The following is a 19,903-nucleotide window of genomic DNA, read 5'->3' on the forward strand; positions in this document are numbered from 1 at the left end:
GTTTTTGCGCAGAAAGAGGCTTTATTTTAATTTTGTAATCCCTCTCTGATAAATTGAGATGGAGGTAAATAGATTAAAATGCGCATTATCTGCACCTTCTCTTAATATCCCATTGCAAGGGTGGGCGGCCGTCGGTTTCTCTGCCTTTTCCAATATTGTTTGGAAAATCCCCCGGTGTGGCACTGCCAAATTGTCAGAGAAATTGCAGTGAAAGTCCATCAAACCCATTAAAAGTCTGCACTCGCAGCAGAAATAACCTGGGCATCATCTTCTGGGCACCGTGCAGGCACACAAACCACATCACTTCCCACCACGGGAAGATTTTTGTCCAGACAGCAGAGGGGAAAAAAAAAAAAAAAAGAAAATTTTTTTTTTTGGTTGATGGGTTGGAGTTTTTTTCAGTGTTTTAATAATACCAACAAAAATGCAATCCATGTGCAGGGAGAGCTGCAGAGATGGTTGGAGGGCAGCAGCAAGCAACTGCTTGGTCTAGGATGCACCTTGCGGGATGCTGGCCTTGAGGATGATTTATATGACGCCGCTCTTAGAGCATCTTATATTCCTTGTTAGCGGCTTGGGATGGAAACCTGGATTCTTTTCTCTCTGCAGGCAGCCTGTCCTGCGATGACCCAGCGCACCTGAGGCCCGGCAGCCGTGGGGATGGAGCTGAAAGTCTGGGTGGACGGGATCCAGAGGGTCGTCTGCGGCGTCTCGGAGCAAACCACCTGCCAAGAAGTGGTCATCGCCTTAGCGCGGGCCATCGGTGAGCCATCTCCACCTGCTGGGGGGATCGTGGGTGGGGGCACCTGCCGAGGGGATGCCTCATCTGCAGGTCCTGCCTGGAAAAGGAGACCTTGGGTGGGTGGTGGTCCTGCTTCAGGGTGGTGGCGCTACCCGTGGAGCAGCAGCCTCGGCACGCCACTGCTGGCCACGGCTTTCCCCATCTGACGTGCTCGCTTCCTCCCGGCAGGTCAGACGGGCCGCTACGTGCTGGTGCAGAAGCTGCGGGAGAAGGAGCGACAGCTGCTGCCGCTGGAGTGCCCCTTGGAGTCGCTGGCCAAGTGCGGGCAGTATGCCAACGACGTGCAGTTCGTCCTGCGGCGGACGGGCCCCAGCATGGCCGAGCGGCCCTCCTCAGAGGGCGCTCCCCAAGCTCCTGAGAGGACGTTCATCCGGGCCAGCTTGCCCATCAAGCCCAGGCCCGCCGGCACAGATGTGCCCCGTTCCTGGGAGCCGAAAAAATCCATGACCTTCAACTTGGGTCCCACAGGCTCCAGCGACCAGTTTGCCATGAGCCGCTGGAGGCACCAAGCGCAGGAAGGGATGGACTTGGAGGGCGGTGGAGTTGTCCAGCCCTCCAAGGAGGAGCTGTTTAGGAGGGTGCTGCGGCAACAGGAACAGCTACATTCCTTGGAGGCCCACGGGGACACCCTGGAGACGGACCTACGGCTCTGGGAGCGGGGCCGGGTTGCTGGCCAGGAGGATGAGATCCTCTACCTGGAGCACCTGGTGCGGAGGAACGAGACGGAGCTGGGAGAGGAGGAGTTTTGGCAGAGTGAGCTCCGGCTGGAGAAGGAGTGTGAACGGGAGCGGCAGGAGCGGGTTAGGAGCCTGCGGGCCAGCCTGGAGGAGTACACCCAGAGGATCTACGAGCTGAGTGCCCGGACTGAAGCCCTGCAGGAGGAGATCCAGTGGGAGATGGCCGAGAGGGCCAAGAGAGGAAAGGAGACCCCTGTGCCCAACCCCACAGAGCTGGAGGACATGGCCACCAAGATGAAAAGGGACCTGGAGGTCAAGGTCAAGCAAAGCACGCAGCTGGAGAGCAACCTGGCCAGCGTGGAGAAGGCCCTGGAGGAAGCTGAAAGAAACCTGCAGGTAGGGAGGACCAGGTTGAGCAGCCCCATGGTGTGGTGGGACCAGCTTTCCAGCGACACTGGGCTGATGGGTTGAGTGAGGTTGGTCCTAGCCTATGTGGCCGATGAGCGTGGGGCTGGGTGTGGCAGTGACCGCTGTTGGGCGGACACCACCACTCTTACCCGGCCAGCGCGATGTCCTGCACCCATCGCTCGCCGTGCAAGCTGCGACTGGGCTGGGGCTCCTGCTGGCTGGTGCGTGGGGAGCACAGCGTCACCCCGCTCTGGCACAGACAATGGTGCTGGAGCAAGCGGTCCATGTGCGGGGTCGGTGGCGTTGGTGCAAGGGTCGATGCCATCTCGGAAAAAGGGAGTCGCAGCAGGGGGTAGCGTAGGTCCCCATGGTGCCTGTGCACAAAGCCTTTTGACCACGCAAGCTGTGCAAGGGCTCGTTGTGGGGGCCTGCGTGGCATGGAGATGACACCTGTGGGGCTGAGCCATGGGGCTCGCCTGTCCCAGCCCCCCCCCCCCCAGCATCAGGGGGTCCAGGCGCTGCGTGATGCCCACCCTCCACCTACCGGCTTCCCTTCGGTGAGGCAAAAGGGAGAAGGTTTTGCCCAGCCAGGCAGTAGTGGCCGCCCTTCCCCAGGGCTGCGATGCTTCCAGCCTCTCCTCTAGAGCATCTAGTTGGCGTCCAGCATCTCCCAGCTTGGCGGCGGCCGCCGTTCCCCAGCTGCTCGCACCCTCTTGTGGAGACGCCGCAAAGCAGGGCTGTGCCCAAACCAAGGCCTTCCTCGTCCCCGCCACCCGGGCCACTCTGCTGCCCACAGGCCCTCGGGGCGGGGTGGCTGAGCTGTGGTACCCCTGAGGTCCCCTCCATCAGCTCTGGCAGGGGGAGCAGCCCTGGGCGGGGGGGGTATGCCAGCTGGTTATGGGGAATGAGGGGGACATAAGGCTCACCCTGTCCTGTTCCCCCCGCCCCCGACTGGTGTGTGTTTTGCAGGCCCAGACCCAAGAGCTGGAGGAGTTAAATAAGGAGCTGAGGCAGTGTAATTTGCAGCAGTTTATTCAGCAGACGGGGGCCACGGTGACTGTCCTGCAGGCCAGGTCCGAGGAGGATGCCCAGCCGGAGCCGAGCCCGCGCGAGCTGCCAGCCTGCCGGAGAAACGGAGGTCAGCACGCCGCCGGCTCGGCCGCGGGGGGCTGCTCCGGGGGACCCCTGCCCACTCCCTGCTCCCCCCCTCCAAGGGGGTCAGCATCCCCTCCAAGGGGGTCAGCATCCCCTCCAAGGGGGTCAGCCCCAAAGCTGGCCTGTTCTGCCCTGGGCGCTGAGGTTAGGCAGCAGGGAAGGGGTTTTGGTGCTGGCATGACGGTCGCTCACCACCCCAGGGAGGGTCTCTGAGGTTTGCCAACCCCGGGGCTTGTTCCTCTCCCCCGTTGAAGCCTCAGGGCTGCTCGTAGCCATGCTCAGGGGTTGGATCCTGCATTGCCACGGCAGCCACAGGGAGCTTTCCTTCGCGGCATTGCTGCATGCCACCAGGGCAGGAGCGGCAAAAAGCAGGTGGCTGAGGGCCAGCGTCAGACCCTGGGGGCTGTGGGGTGAGCGTGGTGCCTGGGGCCACAGAGACGGGGGAGAGCAGGGACCGGGTTGTTTACCCCTCCCCCAGAGCACCCAGTGAAGGTGATGTGGCTGCCCTGACACTGCAGTGGCTGTGCCCATGGAGGCACGAGCCCTGCCTGAGACAGGAGTTTTTCCCCATCCGTAGGTTTTCCTCCCGCTGCCGGCACCGACTCGCCTCCCCGGGCCAGCACCAAGCAGCTCCTCAGCCATCCCAGGACCCTGCCAGAGCCCCTGGTGTCCAGCCTGAACCCCGAGGGTACGTACATCCCGGCAGGCCCGCAGGAGCACGAGCTGGTCTAGGGAGAGGCTTTTGCTGCCCAAAACGGGCTGCAGAGAGCGAGCGTGTGCTGGGAGCGGGAGGCCGGAGCTATTTATAGGTGCCATTAGGAAGAGCAAAGCTTACACCCCAGCAGCCTCCACTCTGCTGCCGGGGGCTCGCACTCTGGTGGTCCAGCTCTGTGCCTGGAGCTGCGGAGGATGCTCCTCATCCCCTCTCCTGCTGCCCCGCCTGCCCCCCAGCTAGAACCTGGCGAGGGTTACGGTGTGGAGGATTCAGCTCCCGTCTTTTACAGGAGTTCCTTTTGCTCCATCTTGGGGACCAGTTCGCCCTAAAACCCTTTCCACCTCCCGTGACCCTTTTTCCACCTGGCAGCAGGTTTTCAGGTGCAGCAAAAGCAAGCTGCGATGTCCCTGCTCGCCGCGGCAATGCTGCCCGCATCCCGGCGTCCCATTCCCACCCACACCACCGTCCCCTCAGCAAACCCAACGGCCATCCCCCATCTCACCAGAGGCTGCAGCGTCTGCATGTCCATCTCCCAGTTCAGGCTTTGCCCTCGCGTACGGCCCGTTTTCTGTTCCCCGTTTCTTTTTGCGAGGGCTCCCCCACCGTGATGGGGCCACTCAGGTTGGTTTTGTCTTGTCTTGCAGTCGTATCGACCAGGCAGAGCATCTGGAGGTAGAAGGGCCTGGCCAGCAGAGGATCGATTGCCTTGCAAGTGTAACTGTATAAATAAACCATATTATATATATATATATATATTATTTTTTTTTACTGCTTTATATCGTGAATGGAAGTGGACGGCCAGACAGAGTATTTTTACAGACTGTAAAATAAAACCAGAGACCAATACACAAAGCAACCCTCGTCGCCTGCGGATGGAAGCAGCCCCTTTCTTCTATTTTTTTAAAGTGCTTTCTATATTCGACAGAAACCAGCGGTGCTCCTGTTCTGCGTAGCCTCCTCAAAAGACCCATCGTACGTTTGGAAACGTCCTTGCCCCTTTGCCTAGAGGAGCGGAGCTGTGGTGGAGACCTGCCGGGAGGCTCGCCTGGATATGGAGCAAGTTCTCGGTGTTACAGCACCTCGCCGCAGTGAGCGGGGCCGTGACAAATAGCCTCTTCGCTGGCTGCAGGGGAGGCACAAGAGCAGCTTTCAGACAAATTTCTGCACCCCTCGGTTTTTTGTATTAATACAAGAAGGCTGTAGTAGAAACCCCCTTTCCACAGTGCCACAGACCAGGCTTCAAGGGAGCAGAGAACACACAGCGGGAGCTGGTTTTTCTTAAATCCCCTTAACTTTTCAACTTGTTTTTAAAACAAAAAATTGCAGAATGAGCCCTTCCCCGGTGGCAGCGCAGGACTGGAATGCTCATGGTGACATTTCACTGATTTTTTTTTTTTTTTTTTTAAATGATGGCCAGTAGATATTATCGGTGTTTGTTCATCTGTCCCATCGCCTTGGATTTTAATTGCGAAAGCAAAGCAGTTTGGGGAGGGGCTGGGTTTGTCCAGGAGGTCCCCGAGCCTGTTTTCAGCACATCGTGTGCAAAAAAAAAAAAAAAGAAAATGTGACTCCGGCACAGTGTTTGCCGTAAAACCCCGCCTTCCCCATACGAGTGTAATCCTGTGTGCCGCGGTTTCAATTTTCAATAAATCTTTGGGAAAGGATTTGAGCAAAGCAAGCGTGAGCGTGCTCTTGTGGCCCAGGGCGGCCGTCCCCGCCGGTGGCTGGTCCAGAGCCCGATGGGCACGTCCGAGCGGTTTGCGCGCCCCGCAGCTGCCTCCTTTCGTTTCCAAGCCGTCTCCTCCCGTTTGCCGAATGAAAGCCGTAAGTGTTTTATGACCAAATGCATCTTACGCACATGCCGCTCTTTTTTATTTTTTTGTTTTGTTTTGTTTTAAATCACAAAGCGCTTTACAACCAGCGGATGAAGCTTGTCTCTGGTGAGAGGGTGGCCGTCTCCGAGATGAAACATGGCAGCATTTTAATAATGCACAGCAGCAGCTCGGAGCATTTTAGGACAGGAAGCGAAGGGGATGGCGCTCGGCCGCAGGCAGGAGCAGGTAAGGGGGAAAGCTCCCATTTGCCTTCCCACCCCTCCGTCCGCACCTGGATAACCGCAGGTGAGAACGTCGGCTCTTGCTCTCCACCAGCATCTCCCCCGCGACTCTGCTGGGCGCTGGGCCCCAGGGATGTGCTCCTCTCCAAGGCAGTTTTCCAGGTGCCGCCGCAGCTCAGCACGTTAGTCAAGTGATGCTGAAGAATTACAGGTTGCTTCACTGGGAGAGCGCTGGTGTGGCTCCAGTTATGACTGGGAGAGCTACTGCAGCAGGGAGATGCAATTTCAGAGTTATCTTTTTTGAATTAAGGTTTGGTTTTGTTGGGCTTTTTTCTAGGCTTTTTGTTGTTGTCATTGTTTGGTTTCTTTCCCCCACTCCTTAAATCACATATCTCAGGGAAAATGAGTTAAAAATACATTTGCTCCATGCAGCTGCATCAAGGAGTTTCTCCTTGCTTTTGGGGCTTCTTGCACTCCTTTTTTTGGACTCTTGCTTTTAAAAGGAGACCCTGCCTTGCTAAGAAGAGAAGCGGAGCACAATGGAGGTTGTAAAGAGCATTTTGGTGCTGCTTGGAGGAAAAGCACCTGAAATGCGGGTTCAGAAAACCTGCTTGCCCTAGACATGGACAGATTTTGGGACGTTAACATGAAGTCCTCTGTGTGCCCAGAAAAACTGAGCCCTGCAGGTTAAAAACTGGATCTTTTGGTTTTGGGGCTTCATTTGTAGCTTTGCCTTCTGCAAAATAAATGGGAATAAAGAGAAAAGGGTTATCACTTACAGCACCTTCTGCCAGGAGAAACGGGGCAAAAAATGAATTTGAATCTCTGATTTCACGTGGGATTTCTGCCCCACACTTCTGCTTTTTTTTTTTTTTTTTTTTTTTTGGTGGGTTATTTCTGTTCAGCCATGATCTGACAGGCCAAATCAGCACCAGTCTTTCCAAGGGGGGGGGGGGGGGGGGGGGGGCAGGGCAGGAGGAAGTAAGGGTTTAAAAACTATAAATCACAGCAGATTTTGGCGCTGCAGCTGATGCCTCTTGGCTGGGATGCAGGATTTGGAACTGCTGCGTGGGACGGGGGACAGCGTAATGCATCCAAGAATCAGCTGTGGGGTGGGGGGGAGCACACTGCCCGGGGGCTAACTGCTTTTTCAGCTCAAGGTGGTGGTATTTTGCAATTTTTATTTATTTTTTTTCATTTTGTGTCCTATAAACCATCGCCCAGCTGCTGCAGAGGCAGAGGTGTTTTGTAAGGTAATAAATTACTTTGATTAACGCCTCTTCCCCTGCCATGGTGCTCACCACAGCAGGGGGAGAGGCGTTAATCAAACCCATTTATTACCTTAGGAAACTCCCCATCCGCGGGTGACCTATATTCCTCCCAGCACGGCGGGTGTGCAACGGCACGGCAAGCGTGCAGGGCCCTGTGCGTTATTTAACCGAGTGAGGCTCGATACCTGCTCAGGCTCCCCCGCCTTCCCGCTTTTATCCGCTCTAAAGGCTGTGTCAATAATACATTTCTGCCATTGAATATTTTATTGATGGTTTGACTTTTTTGCTGCTCCCAATTCCCATTTCAAGGCTGCGTGATTGTTCCTAATTAAAATTTTATGCCCTGGGAGAAGCCTTCTTGCTACAGTGGAGATGATGCTGTCCTTTTCTAGGCCACTACCAAGCGGTAGGAAGGAATTACTCATTGTTATGAGATTAAAACAAAGCAAATAAATTACTGGGTTTTTCCCTTAAAAAACAAACCACAAGTGCAGCGTACGGTGCATGCTGGAGAGGGAACAACTGGCTGGCAGGCGAGGCAGGGATCCAAGTGTGCTGGCTGGCTGGAGGGTGCTGTGCCTGGCTGAGCGGGGAGCTGTGTCCCCACATCCCCCGGGTGCTGCGGGGCAGCTTCGTCCTTCCCTGTGGCAGGTGGGAATGGGCTTTGGAGCTTCTCCCTCCTCGGATGCTTCTTGCCACCAGCTCCAGTGCCACCCAAAAATCACAAAGCAGGGGATATACCTGTCTTTCACTGGCAAACAGTCCCAACATCCCTTTTTTTAAAAAAAATAAAATAAATCTGCGCGCTACCTGCAGGCTCTGTCAGCACAAGGCACCATTCAGGAGAGAAATTCTGCCACCTCCAGCCTCCCTGGGGTTCTTCTCTCTGCACTACCCAATTACTTATTTTTTTTAACACTGCATAAGAAAAATGGCTCCCAGCTCATCTCCCATCTGCCCTGGACTGTGTCAGCTCACTAGGCCGGGCATCCTCCACAGATGGTGGGCAGGGTGGCTGCACTGCCCCAGGCCAGCACGGTTTCTCAAGGGCAGCACAGCTGCAGACACTTGAAACACCCCCAGTTCACAAGTTGTGGATTTGCACAAGTTCCTCAGTGTCTGGGATTTTTTTTTTCTCCCCTAAATTTCGTCTAGAACGCTAGAAGCATTTGTGCTGCCTCCCAGCCCCTGGATTTGGCAAGCGGCTTTTAAACACTTCAGCACCAGTTACATAAGGAAAGGTGTGAATGACTGGAGGAGAAAATTCCTGTTGGTTTTGCTCCCCAAGCAGTGTACAGATGCTCTTCCACTCGCTCCTGGGCGCACGGCTCCTCCAAGGGTAGCTCACTGCAGATGGAGAAAAGAAACCATTTGAACTGCCATGCATGTCCATGCAGGGAGCGTTGTCTGCTCTCCCCAGGATGATTTTCCTTTCCCTGTCTCAGGGTAAAGACCAAGCACATTCTACCTTGCCCTGGAAAAAAAAAAAGTCACAGCACTAGAGGAGGCCGGGAAATTTTCTTGTTTATGGATGAGCAAATCTCTCTCCCAACGGAACCTCCTGCCAGCAGAAATCTTTTTTTTTTTTTTAGGACGTATTATATAAGTCCCTGCTTGCATTTAACTAACTGACTTCCTCTTCAACAATTTATGTACTCCTCCTGTTCCTCACAGGCCAGCTTGCTCCTTGGGCGAGGCTCACCGCGGAGGACCTGCTGCTGGCACACGGCACAGACGGCACACAACAGGCGCTTCCCAGCGCAGTGCTTGAAGCGTCAGGCCTGTGCCCGGCCCTCTGCGAAGCGCTGAAATGAGAGAATAGCATCCTTGGGGAGCACAGAGAGGCCCCTCAGCTTCACGGGCCTGACATTCAGCATCATCCCCTCCTGACAGGTACACCCCACCTCTCCCCAAGTCTCACAGCATCAGTTCTGGGCCAGACGCTTTAGCACCCCACTACTCTTGTCACCAGGATAAGTGTCACCTCACAAATCTCTATTAGCTACTGAAGAATATGGAGTTAAGGGGCATCTTCACCCTGGTGTGTTCTCTCACCTCTGGGGAGCACTCTGGGGCTCTTGGGCTAGGGCAGGGGTGAAGGCACCGACACTTGACGGACAACCAGGGTGCACCCTTCCGCTCTCCTTTTCAAGCTGCCTTCACTGGCTACCGAGGCAAAATAAGAGACGGGAGGCACAGGGCGTGCAATGCCCATCAGATGTGTCACTGAGAAGGAGCAGCCTTCCCCTTCAGCTGGTCTGGCGCCCTGGATTACAGTAATAAGCACCCAAACACTGGTTTTGCACTATTTATTGAAGACTTCAGGTGACAGCACAGCAGGTTAGTTTTGAATCACGCCACAAGAATGTTAAAAACAGGAATTGAGTTGTACATTCCCCCACACAAACTGTCTTGTGAGACAAGAGGAAAAAAAAAAAAAAAGCAAAACCAAACAAACTTCACTTCAACCCCCCTTGCCTTTGCTTACTGGAGCTGAACAGGATGGTCCGTAGGTAGTGGGAAGTCAGAAGCGTTCATACCACGGTGCTGCTCGTGGAAACGAGGACAAGTCCTGCCAGGGGACCCGCGAAGCTGCTTCTGCCAGTGGCATCCCCAGGGGTTAGTCATCGGGCAGCGCAGTCCCGACCGCAGGAGTATTTCTTCAAAGAGAAACAGACCGCCTTCATTTTCAGGTACAGGTTTGTTCCGTGCACGGTCCCTGACGAAATGGGGCAGCGGGAGGCTGCAGGGATGCGGTTTCAGCTCACAGATGCACTCGTATGTAGGTGTGTTTCACACCAGGTTGCCCCACTCCCTGCTCTCCACGTGGCTCACCATGCTCCCGCCTGCTCGGGACCAGCACTGAGAAGCTGCACTGCGGGTGCAGCTAGGGAGGAGGAAAGCCTTTGGGGGCTGAGAATGCCGCCAACTTGTTTCCCCCCCCATCAAAGAAAAGGCCCATTTGGCTTCTGAACAAGCATGAAAGCAGCTTCGGTAAATTCAGGCGGTTTTCCTCTCTTTCCAGCCTGTTTGAGCACCCTGGACTCCCCCAGCCGGCACAGGGCAGAAGAGCTGATTTTTCTTGCGGAAGAGCAGACGTTCCGCCAGGACCCAAGGGAGACACGACAAACGAGCGCAGGCAGGGGAGATGGGGACAGGCAAAACTTCTCTGTGAGAAACTTCATCGTTGCTCTGGCTTCCGTGCAATTAACTACTTACTGACCACAGCACTGCCAATGCCTTCTTTACAATACCTTTACAATGGTCCAGGGCTACACATGAGCAGCCTGGGCAAGAGCGACAATACCCGAGCCCTTCCAGGGAGCCTCGGCAGGCTGCAGTGGATCCTAGCTGGTTATTATGAGCTTAAGCTGCTGACAAAGCTGCGCTGCGCTTCAAAAAAAAGATACTTTTCAACTACCCAGTTCTTCACCAGCCCAAAAATCACAGGAGAGAACTTTGTAGAAGCAATCTGCTTCGTCACTTCCTCCGTTCGCAGTGACAGCAGCCGGAGGAGTCCCTGCCCGTCTCGCCTTCCTGCTCCTCGGGACCATGAAGTCAGAGCTCCCCAGCGTGACATCACGGCACGACCGCGCGAGGCAGCTCTGCCAGCGCCCGGCCGGGGCTGGGGGGACTGATAGTGCCCCGGCGTGAGGAGCAGGAAGCAGCAAGCAAAGGTGAGGGGTGGAATGGGAGACAGAACAGTAATGCAAAAGGAAAGCAAAGCTCGTTTCTGCTTCTAACAGAGCAGAGTCTCCCTTTAAAGGTGACTCATCCAGGGCAACACCAGGCACGGTCTCTTCTGTTAACACACCCTTGGCAATAGCAGTTCGGTTAGTCACTGACCGGGTATCAAGACGTCACCGGCCGGGATGAAGCGCCCCTTTAAACTCGGTGCGGAGTCCGCTAGCGCTTGTCTACTTCAGAGGAGAGAGGGGGGCACGCGAGCCCTCCTGCGCAACTTTACCGCCGGCTCTTCGCGCCCCCCGCGCCGCCACGGCCCACTCCCCGCAGCTCCGCTCCCGCCGGGCCCCCCGAGCGAACAGCGGAGCGCTACCGACGGCGGGTCGGGGGTCCGCTGGAGGCAGGACAGTGGCGTTGGAAGGGGGGGGGGGGGTTGGGGGGGGGTGACTCCTCGGCAGGCCGGAGCCCCTCACCTGGGTGGCGGGGAGGGGACGCAGGCGTCGCGGCGTCGAGGCGCGGGTCAGCGGAGGCGCGGCGGCCGCACAGCGATGTCCGAGGAGCAGGTTAGCCGCTGTCACACGCACAGTGGAGTCGCCGAGAGCACAATGTGCGTTAGTCAGTGGCTCACCTGCTCCTGGAGGGTGACGGGGGGGGCGGCGGGACCCACCTGCAGCACAGGAGACACCGGGCAACCGGAAGGATGAGGCGGGGGGTCGCGCCGTGGCCGGGGCTCCGCGGCGCGCCCCGGCACGGAGGGCTGCAGCTCCGCGTACCCACCCCCGGGACGAGCCGCCCCACCGTTCCCGGGGTGGTGGTGGGGGTGTCTCTCCCCGCCACGGCCGCCGCTCACCTGCGCTCCCGCCGCTCCGCGCTCCCCCCCGCCGCCGCCGCCGCCAACTTCTCGCTCTGCCCCGGCCCGGCCCACGCCGCGCGCCGCGGCCCCCCGCCACGCCCACCCCGCCGCGCCCGCCAATAGCGACCCCGCCCGCCCGCCCGCCGGCCCCGACCCCGCGCCGCAGCGTCCAATAGCGGCTCCGTCACCGCCCGGCGGCAGAGGCGCCGGGGCGGGGCGGGGCGGCCCCCCCCGTCAGTGACAGCGGCGGGCGCGGCGCGTTCGCTTCTGCACGTCGCTGCTGCGGGGAGGAACCATTTGTACCTGTTGAACCGCCGCCCGCCTCCCGCTCACCCCGCCCCGCCGACCCCCCTCCCCGCCCTCGCCGCTTCGCCTCACGCCGCCGGCCGCTGGCGGCACCCCATACCCCCCGTCGCCCGCGGGGAGCCCCTTTCCCCCCCCTCAGAGCCCCGTTACCCCCACCCCGACGCTCCCCTCCGTCCCATTCCCGCCCCCACCGCAGCCCGGCCCATGGTACGGTCCGCCGGGGCCGTGCCATCAGGGCAGTGTCGGGGCGCACGTAGGCGGTGCGCGGCGCCGCGGGGGGGGGGGGGGACACGGTTGGCCGCGCGCGGGGTCCGTTGGCGGCGTGGCGGCGCGCGCCGCGGGCGGGAACGGCGGGCTGCCGCCAACACCCCCCCCCCCCCCCCCAGCCACCGGCCGCCGGCTATCACGGCCTCCTATTGAATTTTACGTTGTTAATTAAGTTTTCTTCCCCCCCGTTGTTCCCCACCGGATTGGGCGTGCGGAGACCCCGTGTGCCCCCGCAGGGGCGGGGGGGCCGTTCCAGGGGATCCCTGAGCCTGGAAGGCCCCGCCGTGCCCCGGAGCGGCGGTGGGGGTGGTCTCCAGGAGGGCCCCAGCTCCCCCCCCGGGAGACTTCTTCCAGTGCCTTCTGTCCCCCCCGAAAAGGGACGGGCCGTTGAAGGCCCCCGGGGACGCTCCCCACACCCCCGCACGGGGGGAGAGCCCGCTCTCGCCCACCGGGCCGGCAGCTATGCGAACGGTTGAGGCGCTGAAAATTTCAGGGCGCCTCGACGAGGCTTTGCGAAGCGCCCGAGATGGAGCTTCCCAGGTGGGCACAGCACCGTCCCGCCGAGGCGAAGAGCCTCGTTCAGAGACGCACCGTGTGTCCAGCACCCAAAGTTCCCCAAACAGCCCAGGAGCCAGAGCGCACCCGGGGGAGCGGGGACGTTTGGTGGGACCCCCGCTTCGCCCCTACCGCCGATGGTCGGGACAGAACGCTTTGGGTGCGAACGTGACCAAGCAGGGGCCAGGCGCCACATCCCTGCGGAACAGGTAACGCACGCTGCCCAGCAAAGGACACCAGCTCTGCATCCCTTGGGAAAACTCCCTTGGCGCCCGCTGCTGCGGCTCTGGCCAACGCTTTGCCGCCCGGCGCTCTTCCCGCGAGCTGTGGCGCAAGGTGGGGGAGCAGAACCCAGCGCAGGCTCCCTCCCCAGCCCGTGGCAATTCCCCACCGAAAGGATTTCCCTACTTGTTCTGCTGGAGCGCTCACCAGCCATTAGTGGCTCTGCTCTGCTGTTGCCGGTGGGGAGGGGGGACAGGGGGACAGCCCCGCTCCTGCGTGACAGCCCGCACAATGACAGCCTCTGTGGTCGTTTTGTGCGCGTGCTATGTGAGCTTTTTTTGTTTTCACCCAGCAGCTGTAGGGAAAAAGTCACGTATTTTACATCTTCCCCAGTGCACAGCTTGTGCCTGGACTGGAACAAAATGGGCCGTGGAGCACGCCGGCCCTGCGCCCTCCAAGGTGAGCCAATGCAAAAAGAGAGGCATGGATGTGGAAAAAAAATCGCTTTGTTTAAAAATAGGTATTTTGTGCAGAGTGACATGGCTGGGTACTGCCCCAACACCTCCCTGCAGCACTGCTGCTGCTGCCAGGCTGCCCCATGGGGCATGTGTGCGTCGGCCGCCGAGTCCCTCGCCTCTTTGGCCAGGCGTTGCCTTACGTTGCAGGTTTTACTGAAAAATAAATAAATAAGTAAAATCCTTCTTCCCCTGACTGTGAGCGTGTGGGGAAGGCGCACATTCGGAAGCGGTGCTGGCACAGCTGGCTGCCCGCGCGTGGCTTGGCCCTCCCTGGGCACCATGTCAGACCCCCAGCGCGGAGTGGCACTGTGGCCGCTTGCTCTGGAGGTGCCGTCGTCCATGCCTTTAGAGGAGCGGTGAGGCCCCCCCGGGCTCAGTGGACACTCTCCTGGTGAGGCCATGGGCCCGGGGGCTCTGCGGCAAGGCCAGTGGGTGCCGTTTGCCCTCAGCCCCTGCTCCCCCTCCAGTGCCGAACAAACCCGTGGCTCAGCCCTTAATCTCCGGGATGAAATTTCCTGCTGACATGGCCGGTGCTGCCCAGGGAGAGCCCCGGCTCATCCCCGCCCCGCAGCTCTCCCCTTTGTTCCCCACTGGCTTTCGGTCCCCGCTGCCAGAGCCACGGGGTGGGTGTGGTGACAGGGACCTGGGAGCGCCACGGGCCGCCCGGCCACCTTGGCACAGCGCTGATGCTGCCGTGCAGTGGGGACTGCGCCCATGGGCCGGGGATGAAGCCAAAAGGGTGAACAGGCCCCCATCCTACCCCAGGGGCTGGCAAACACCACTATCAATTAATGTGCCATTAAAAATTTGCCCTTTAACAGGGCAGATCTTTTCAAACACGAGGCACTTTGTGTTTTCTGGCTGCGGCTTTACCAGGGTTTTGACCTCCGAAGGCCCGAGCGGGCAGGCAGACACAAGGCCGGTGCAGGTTTTGCTCTGCTCTCTGTTTTCAGGAAAAGGACCGTGTTTTCCGCCCCCATCCCCCGTCTGATGTCTGACAATGACCCGAGTGTCTGCGAGGACGTTGCGCGTTCACTCTCGGTCACGTCCGCCGGCGAGCGGAGACAGGGCTGCGCTCCCCTCCCCGGCGGAGAGCCGAGGCACGGGCAGACAACCACAGCTGAGAGCGAGGCGGGAACCAGTCCTTCCTCCACTACGTGCGTGCGGTCACCCGGAGGAACGGGAACATTTGGGCTGGGATCAGCCACGCGCAGTTAAGAGGTGAAAAAAAAAGTTAAGCCACGATCTGCGTCTTCTCGAAGCGGCATTTAAAGCGGCTCCGTGCCCTCGCAGGCCGCACGCGTTCCTCCCCAGAGAGCAGCGTGCTCGGCCGCCGACCTTCCCTGCGGCGTTGGTGGGGAGGGCGGCAGGACAGCCCTCAGCCCGGCCTGCCGCCGGGGAGGCTCAGCTCCCTGCGGCCGCGGCGGCTCGCCGCAGATACGGCGCCCGGCCGGGGCGGAGGCAGCCCCGCGGGCACAGCCCCCCCCCCCGCAGGCCTCGCCGCCTCGATACCCGCACGGCTCGGTGGCCTTTGCGGCCTCCCCTGGAGCCCGGGGACCCCGGCCGAAGGCACAGCGAGCCCCTAGGGACGCCGGGCGGTGTCCCCGCTGCTACGGGGCGGCCGGGAGCGGATGGGCCCGGCGCAGCGCTGCCTTCCCTCAGGGCGGTGCGGCCCCGCCCTCCCGCGGCTCCCCGTGGTACAGCCCAGCGCGGCCCCCCCCCGCCAATGGTTCAGTCCTACCCCCCCGCCCCCGAATGGTTCACCCCGTCTCTTCGCCCCTTCCCACCCCCCTGCTGCCGCACGCCGGCGCAGTGGTTCGGCCCCGCGGCCGATCCTGCGAGCGCTGGCACCGCCGTGACCCCGAAGTGTTTCCGCAGCACTTCCGGGGCGAGGGGGCTTCCGGCCGTGCGACCCGCTGCGCCGGCCCGGCCCGGGGATGTGAGTGCCGCGGCCTTCTCCTCGCGTGAGTGCTCGGGCCGGAGGGCGGCTACCGGGGCTTGCTTGGGCGGCGGGGGCCGGGCCGAGGGGGCCCGCGGGCCAGAGTTACGCGGAGCGGCCGTTCCCCGCCGCGGCGGGCTGCCGGCCCCGGGGAGAGGGTGCCCCGCCGCGCTCGGGAGTGCTTATATTTATTTAATGTTCCGATAAGCGTAGTTATTTATTTATTTAATCTCTGAGTAATGGCTGGCGGCACCTGCCTGGCGGCTGGCGGGCGATGCGGCTGAGCGGCGCCGCTGCGTGCCCCGGCCCGGCCCCCTCCCGGCGGGGGGGGGGGTCCGGGCTGTCCGGAACCGGGTTTCCCGTGGAAGCGGGGTGTAAAGCGGCCGAGGTGGCGGCGACGGTGTCCCCGTACTGCGGAGCGATCCGGGGCGGCGGAGTAGGCAGCTTCCTCTGCTGTTGCCGCGAAGATTCACTAAATAAAACCGAGTGTCTGTGATGTGTCCGCCCCGTCCCGTCCGTTGCAGCGCGTCCGTGAGCACGTTTGAAGAAGTCAGGAGCTGTTTCAGGCTCCTGCAGCGAAGTCAGTCACTGCTGCTACTCGGCTAACGGGGAGTAGTAGTGAGGGTTCCGTGTAAGCGTTCTTCCAATGCACATGAGCTTGTTTCAAAACCGTATTTAGCCTTAAAAAGCTTTGCCGTGAGGGACCTGTGCTTACTGGCGGGTTTTGGAGGTGTGTAACTGGTGCCTTTGGTCGGGTGCCCCATGCGGGGTGGGTGTGCTCTCTGTGGTTCTGGTGACTGGTTTTCGCATGGATGCGTTGCCGACGTGTTGCAGGGGTGTTTGCTGCGTTATTTCCTTTCTTGAAGTTCTTGGTACCTTTTGTTATGGCTACATGCAAAAAAAAAAAAAAAAAAAGCAAGCCCCAAAACCAAAACAACAAACCCCCAAACTTTAAAGTGCAGGAGGTTTTTTGTTTTGTTTTTGTTTCCCTAGCTATGCTCATAAACAGCAGGGAAAGCTGTAGTTAAAGGTAGGAACAGTGTGAAAGACTGATGCTGAAAGGGAACTTGCCAGTAAGGGTGACTCTTCCTGAGAAGAGAAGCCTGTGAAGAAGGAGGAGGATGTGCAGTGTTGGAGGGTGGTTGATTCAGCCGTTCCCTGTGGCTTCAGGGAACGGCAGTCTGGGGGCTGTGTCGAGCGTGGCTGCTGCTTGGAATACAGAGGGACAGAACACCCGGCAGCTCCTCTGGGCGAGATGCCACCCTCCCAACGTGCCTGCACGTCGCTTTCTTTGTGTCACAGACCCTCCGAAGAGTGCAACGTCAGCTCCCAGGGAGGTTTGGTGGACAGTTTTGGCCCTGGATTTTAGGGTGGCTAAATTTATGGCAGGGCCAGGATGGGGGGAAAGAGAAGTGCTTCCTTACCTACCTCCATATTAATTTTCTGTGCCTTATTTGTTAGGTTCTCGGGTGCTTGCATTGTTTAAATCGTTGCATGGGCAGTTCTGAGAGTGGTGTTTAAGAGTTAATCTTTTTGTAACTTAAACAGGGGAAAGTAGGATCTAAATTTAGATTTAGAGGGCTTTTTTAAAGCTCCCTGTGCACGATGGGTTGGCACTGCGGGGTGCTCTTGTTAATCTGAATGCTTTCCCTGCCCGGTTCCTCTTACTTTTACTTTTGGAATGTGGTGGTGGCAGATACTAATCACACCATAGCCAGCTGTTTTCCAACTGGGTACAACCATGATTTTTACAACTTTTAGTTGCTTACTTTCAGCGTAGCATATGAAATCAGAAACAAATCCAAATGCTTTCTGATGCATGATGTTGGTTTTCTAGAGGGAACTGAATCGTTTGGTCAATTTGGAAAAACAAAACAAAACAAAACCTCAACAAACCAACACGTAAAGCAGATGTGCTGATGGAACTGAAAGCTCGTGTGTTTGAATATTTTGTAGACATAAATTTAGTTACAAATGCTCTTTGGAACATGACTGCTCAATAATTGCCCATGAAATTAGATCAGCATTCAAAATCACCCTGTGAGAAAATCCAGCTGACTTGTTTCCTTTGCCTGTGTATAATCCCGAATGTTAACCCAAGCAGATTAAAATAAATGCCTTGTTTAGTAGCTTTTCTGTTTCTGAAAACTAGAAACTACTCTAAGAAGTTGTTGATGGAGGAAGTTGGGTGGTGCTGGAAAGGAAGGTGTGTATGGCTGGGAGAGTTGGTCGCTGGTGTAGGTGGCTCTGTCGCCTTCAGTCATAGTGAGATGGAGCTTGAGGGTGGTTTGCAGACCCTGGCTCCTCTGGTGGCTGAGACCTGTGCTTGCCTTCTAGCTGTAACCTACTCAGTCCATTAAAATTCTGGTTTGAGGTAATGCGTAAGGATCTTAGTTCAAAAAACCTAAATGTTTGCTGAAGTGCTTATTTGATAACTGCTTGTTCTGGAGGAAACTCTTAATTTCTGTTCTCAAAGCCAACAGAAACCTGTGTTGCTAATACGGCTTGAAGAAAGTATTTGTAATTGGAGCTTGATTGTACAATTACAGTGACTTGTGGCAGCTCTGTAAACATGTAATCTGCCTGAATGGCAGAGCCCGGGCTCATGATTCATACGGCAGCAGAGCCCGTGCTGCAGCAGGCACACGGCACCCGGCGCGGTCCCAGCTTGGCCCTGGTGAGGTTGTGCCTGCGAAGGGACCCCAGGGCTGGGGAAGAGCGCTGGTGCATGTGAAGTACTCACACACCTGCCATGCGCCCGTCGATGGTGTAGGTCTGTGTTTTATTAAAATACTGTGAGGCTCTTCGGAATGAGACCTTGGAAACGGGGATGTGCAGGAGGAGTGCGGTGCCTGCCTTCAGCAGCCCCAGCCGGCAGCCTGGTAGTCCGTCCTGGCTGCGCCTGCCCGGGGAAAAGAGACGGGTTCTGCAGGCAGCGGCGGTGCCTTGTGTTCGTGGTGCTGGGGCTGCAGCCTCAGTCACCCTGAGTAGAATCTGCAAGGTGGGATGCAGGCGAGAGGCTGGACAGGTGCTGCTGGAGGGCTGGGTCCCGAGGGCTGCACGCCACGGGGCTTTCCAGGCAGCGAGGGGCTGGGTGCAGCGGTGGGGGCAGGTCCTTGGCACCCCCAGAACCGAAAGTGTTGTCTCTGCCACGAGGCCTTCTGGGATAACCAGCTGCTTTTCAGCAGTCTGTGCTTTTATGTTACCGAAGTGCATAGTTAAGGTTTGCCTCGGAGGAATGACTACAACCTCCTTAACCAAACTTCTTGGTTTACATAATAATAATAAAAAAGCTTCCTATCTCTTTTGTATCTGCTGGTTCGAGCTCGGGGAGGATTAGAAAAATTGTGATGTGGTAAGTGCTGGAACGAAAGCTGGGCTTTTGTACAGGCGGGTGAGCTCTCTGAAGCTCTTCACTCTCTGAAGTGTGTCATGAATGTGTTTGTGTTTCACAGTGGTGATTTGTTTGAAATGTCTCCCATAAGAAAAAAAACCTTGGAGATGCTGCTTGTTGTTCTTAAAGGACAGGAACATTAGGTGTGTAGTCAACTTTGGTTTCCTTCTTTTTTTTTTTTCCTTAAGAGCAGCTGCTCAGATTGGAAAAGGTTCTTTGTAGAGTAAAATTTGTGATGTGCTTAGAATCTCAAATTTGCTTCACCTCACTTGGTTTCTCCTTGTCTGTTCCCAACTCTCCACAAACCAGGCTTTTTGTACCGACAGGAGTTGAAGACTTGATTGTTTGTTGCGATACCAGATTTTCCTTAACTCCGCGTTTTGCCTCCGAGCAAAGTACAAGTTTGCATTTGCAGCATAAATATGTCAGTTTAGATTGTCAAGTCACAAGAGCCGATTTGTTTGCCTCTGTGCTTAAAGGAGATCTTTCTGTGGGGTAGCAGGGTGAAAATAACACGGGCAGTTGTGTTATTGTACAGCAGCGAAGAACCGTGTGCTGTTTGGAGACTGGAGTTAAGCATGTCTTGGTCAGAGCTGCGGTTTGTGGGAAGGGCTTTTGAAAACAGAGATCCTTTCCTCGCTGGGCTTATTGCTTGGCTTTTGGGAGAGGTGGGGAGCAGGGGATGCAGCTCACTGGGGCAGCAAAGGGGGGGCTTTGGCCTCAGTCATCCTCCGTGGCTGGGGAGTGCCGTGGGCTGGGCCTGGCGGTGGCGGCTCAGGAGGAGCCCGCTCGGTCCCCAGCCCGCGCTGGAGAGGCGGTGCGGGCAGAGGATTGAAACCCACGGTGTGAATTCCTGCTGGCCCTAACCTACGCGCTGGCGCTGCCCTGCGGATTGTGCGGCGCTGCAGCGGACGGGGCTTTTCGGAGCTTATTACATAATTGAGTTTCAGTCTGAATAATTCATCCAGACGCACTGCTGAAACTTGAAAAATTCCCATTTCTTCCTAATTTTTATCAGTTGCATCAGGGAGTGGCTGGCTTTTGATGAGTCTGCGTGTTTTCAGCCAACTTGAGTTGTCTT

At 57.7% G+C, this 19,903-nt stretch overlaps 1 protein-coding gene across 1 annotated transcript; it reads left to right on the forward strand.

Moving 5' to 3' along the window:
- Positions 1–660: 660 nt before the first annotated feature.
- RASSF7 (Ras association domain family member 7) lies at positions 661–4,433 on the forward strand. Its single transcript, XM_086472326.1, has 5 exons — positions 661–763; positions 971–1,875; positions 2,857–3,025; positions 3,620–3,730; positions 4,402–4,433. Exons 1-5 carry the CDS (start codon positions 661–663, stop codon positions 4,431–4,433), a joined length of 1,320 nt encoding a protein of 439 aa, XP_086328452.1.
- The last annotated feature ends 15,470 nt before the right edge of the window (positions 4,434–19,903 follow it).

The sequence above is a fragment of the Leptosomus discolor genome, chromosome 12 (assembly GCF_034619465.1).
Source record: "Leptosomus discolor isolate bLepDis1 chromosome 12, bLepDis1.hap2, whole genome shotgun sequence".
Classification (NCBI taxonomy): domain Eukaryota; kingdom Metazoa; phylum Chordata; class Aves; order Leptosomiformes; family Leptosomidae; genus Leptosomus; species Leptosomus discolor.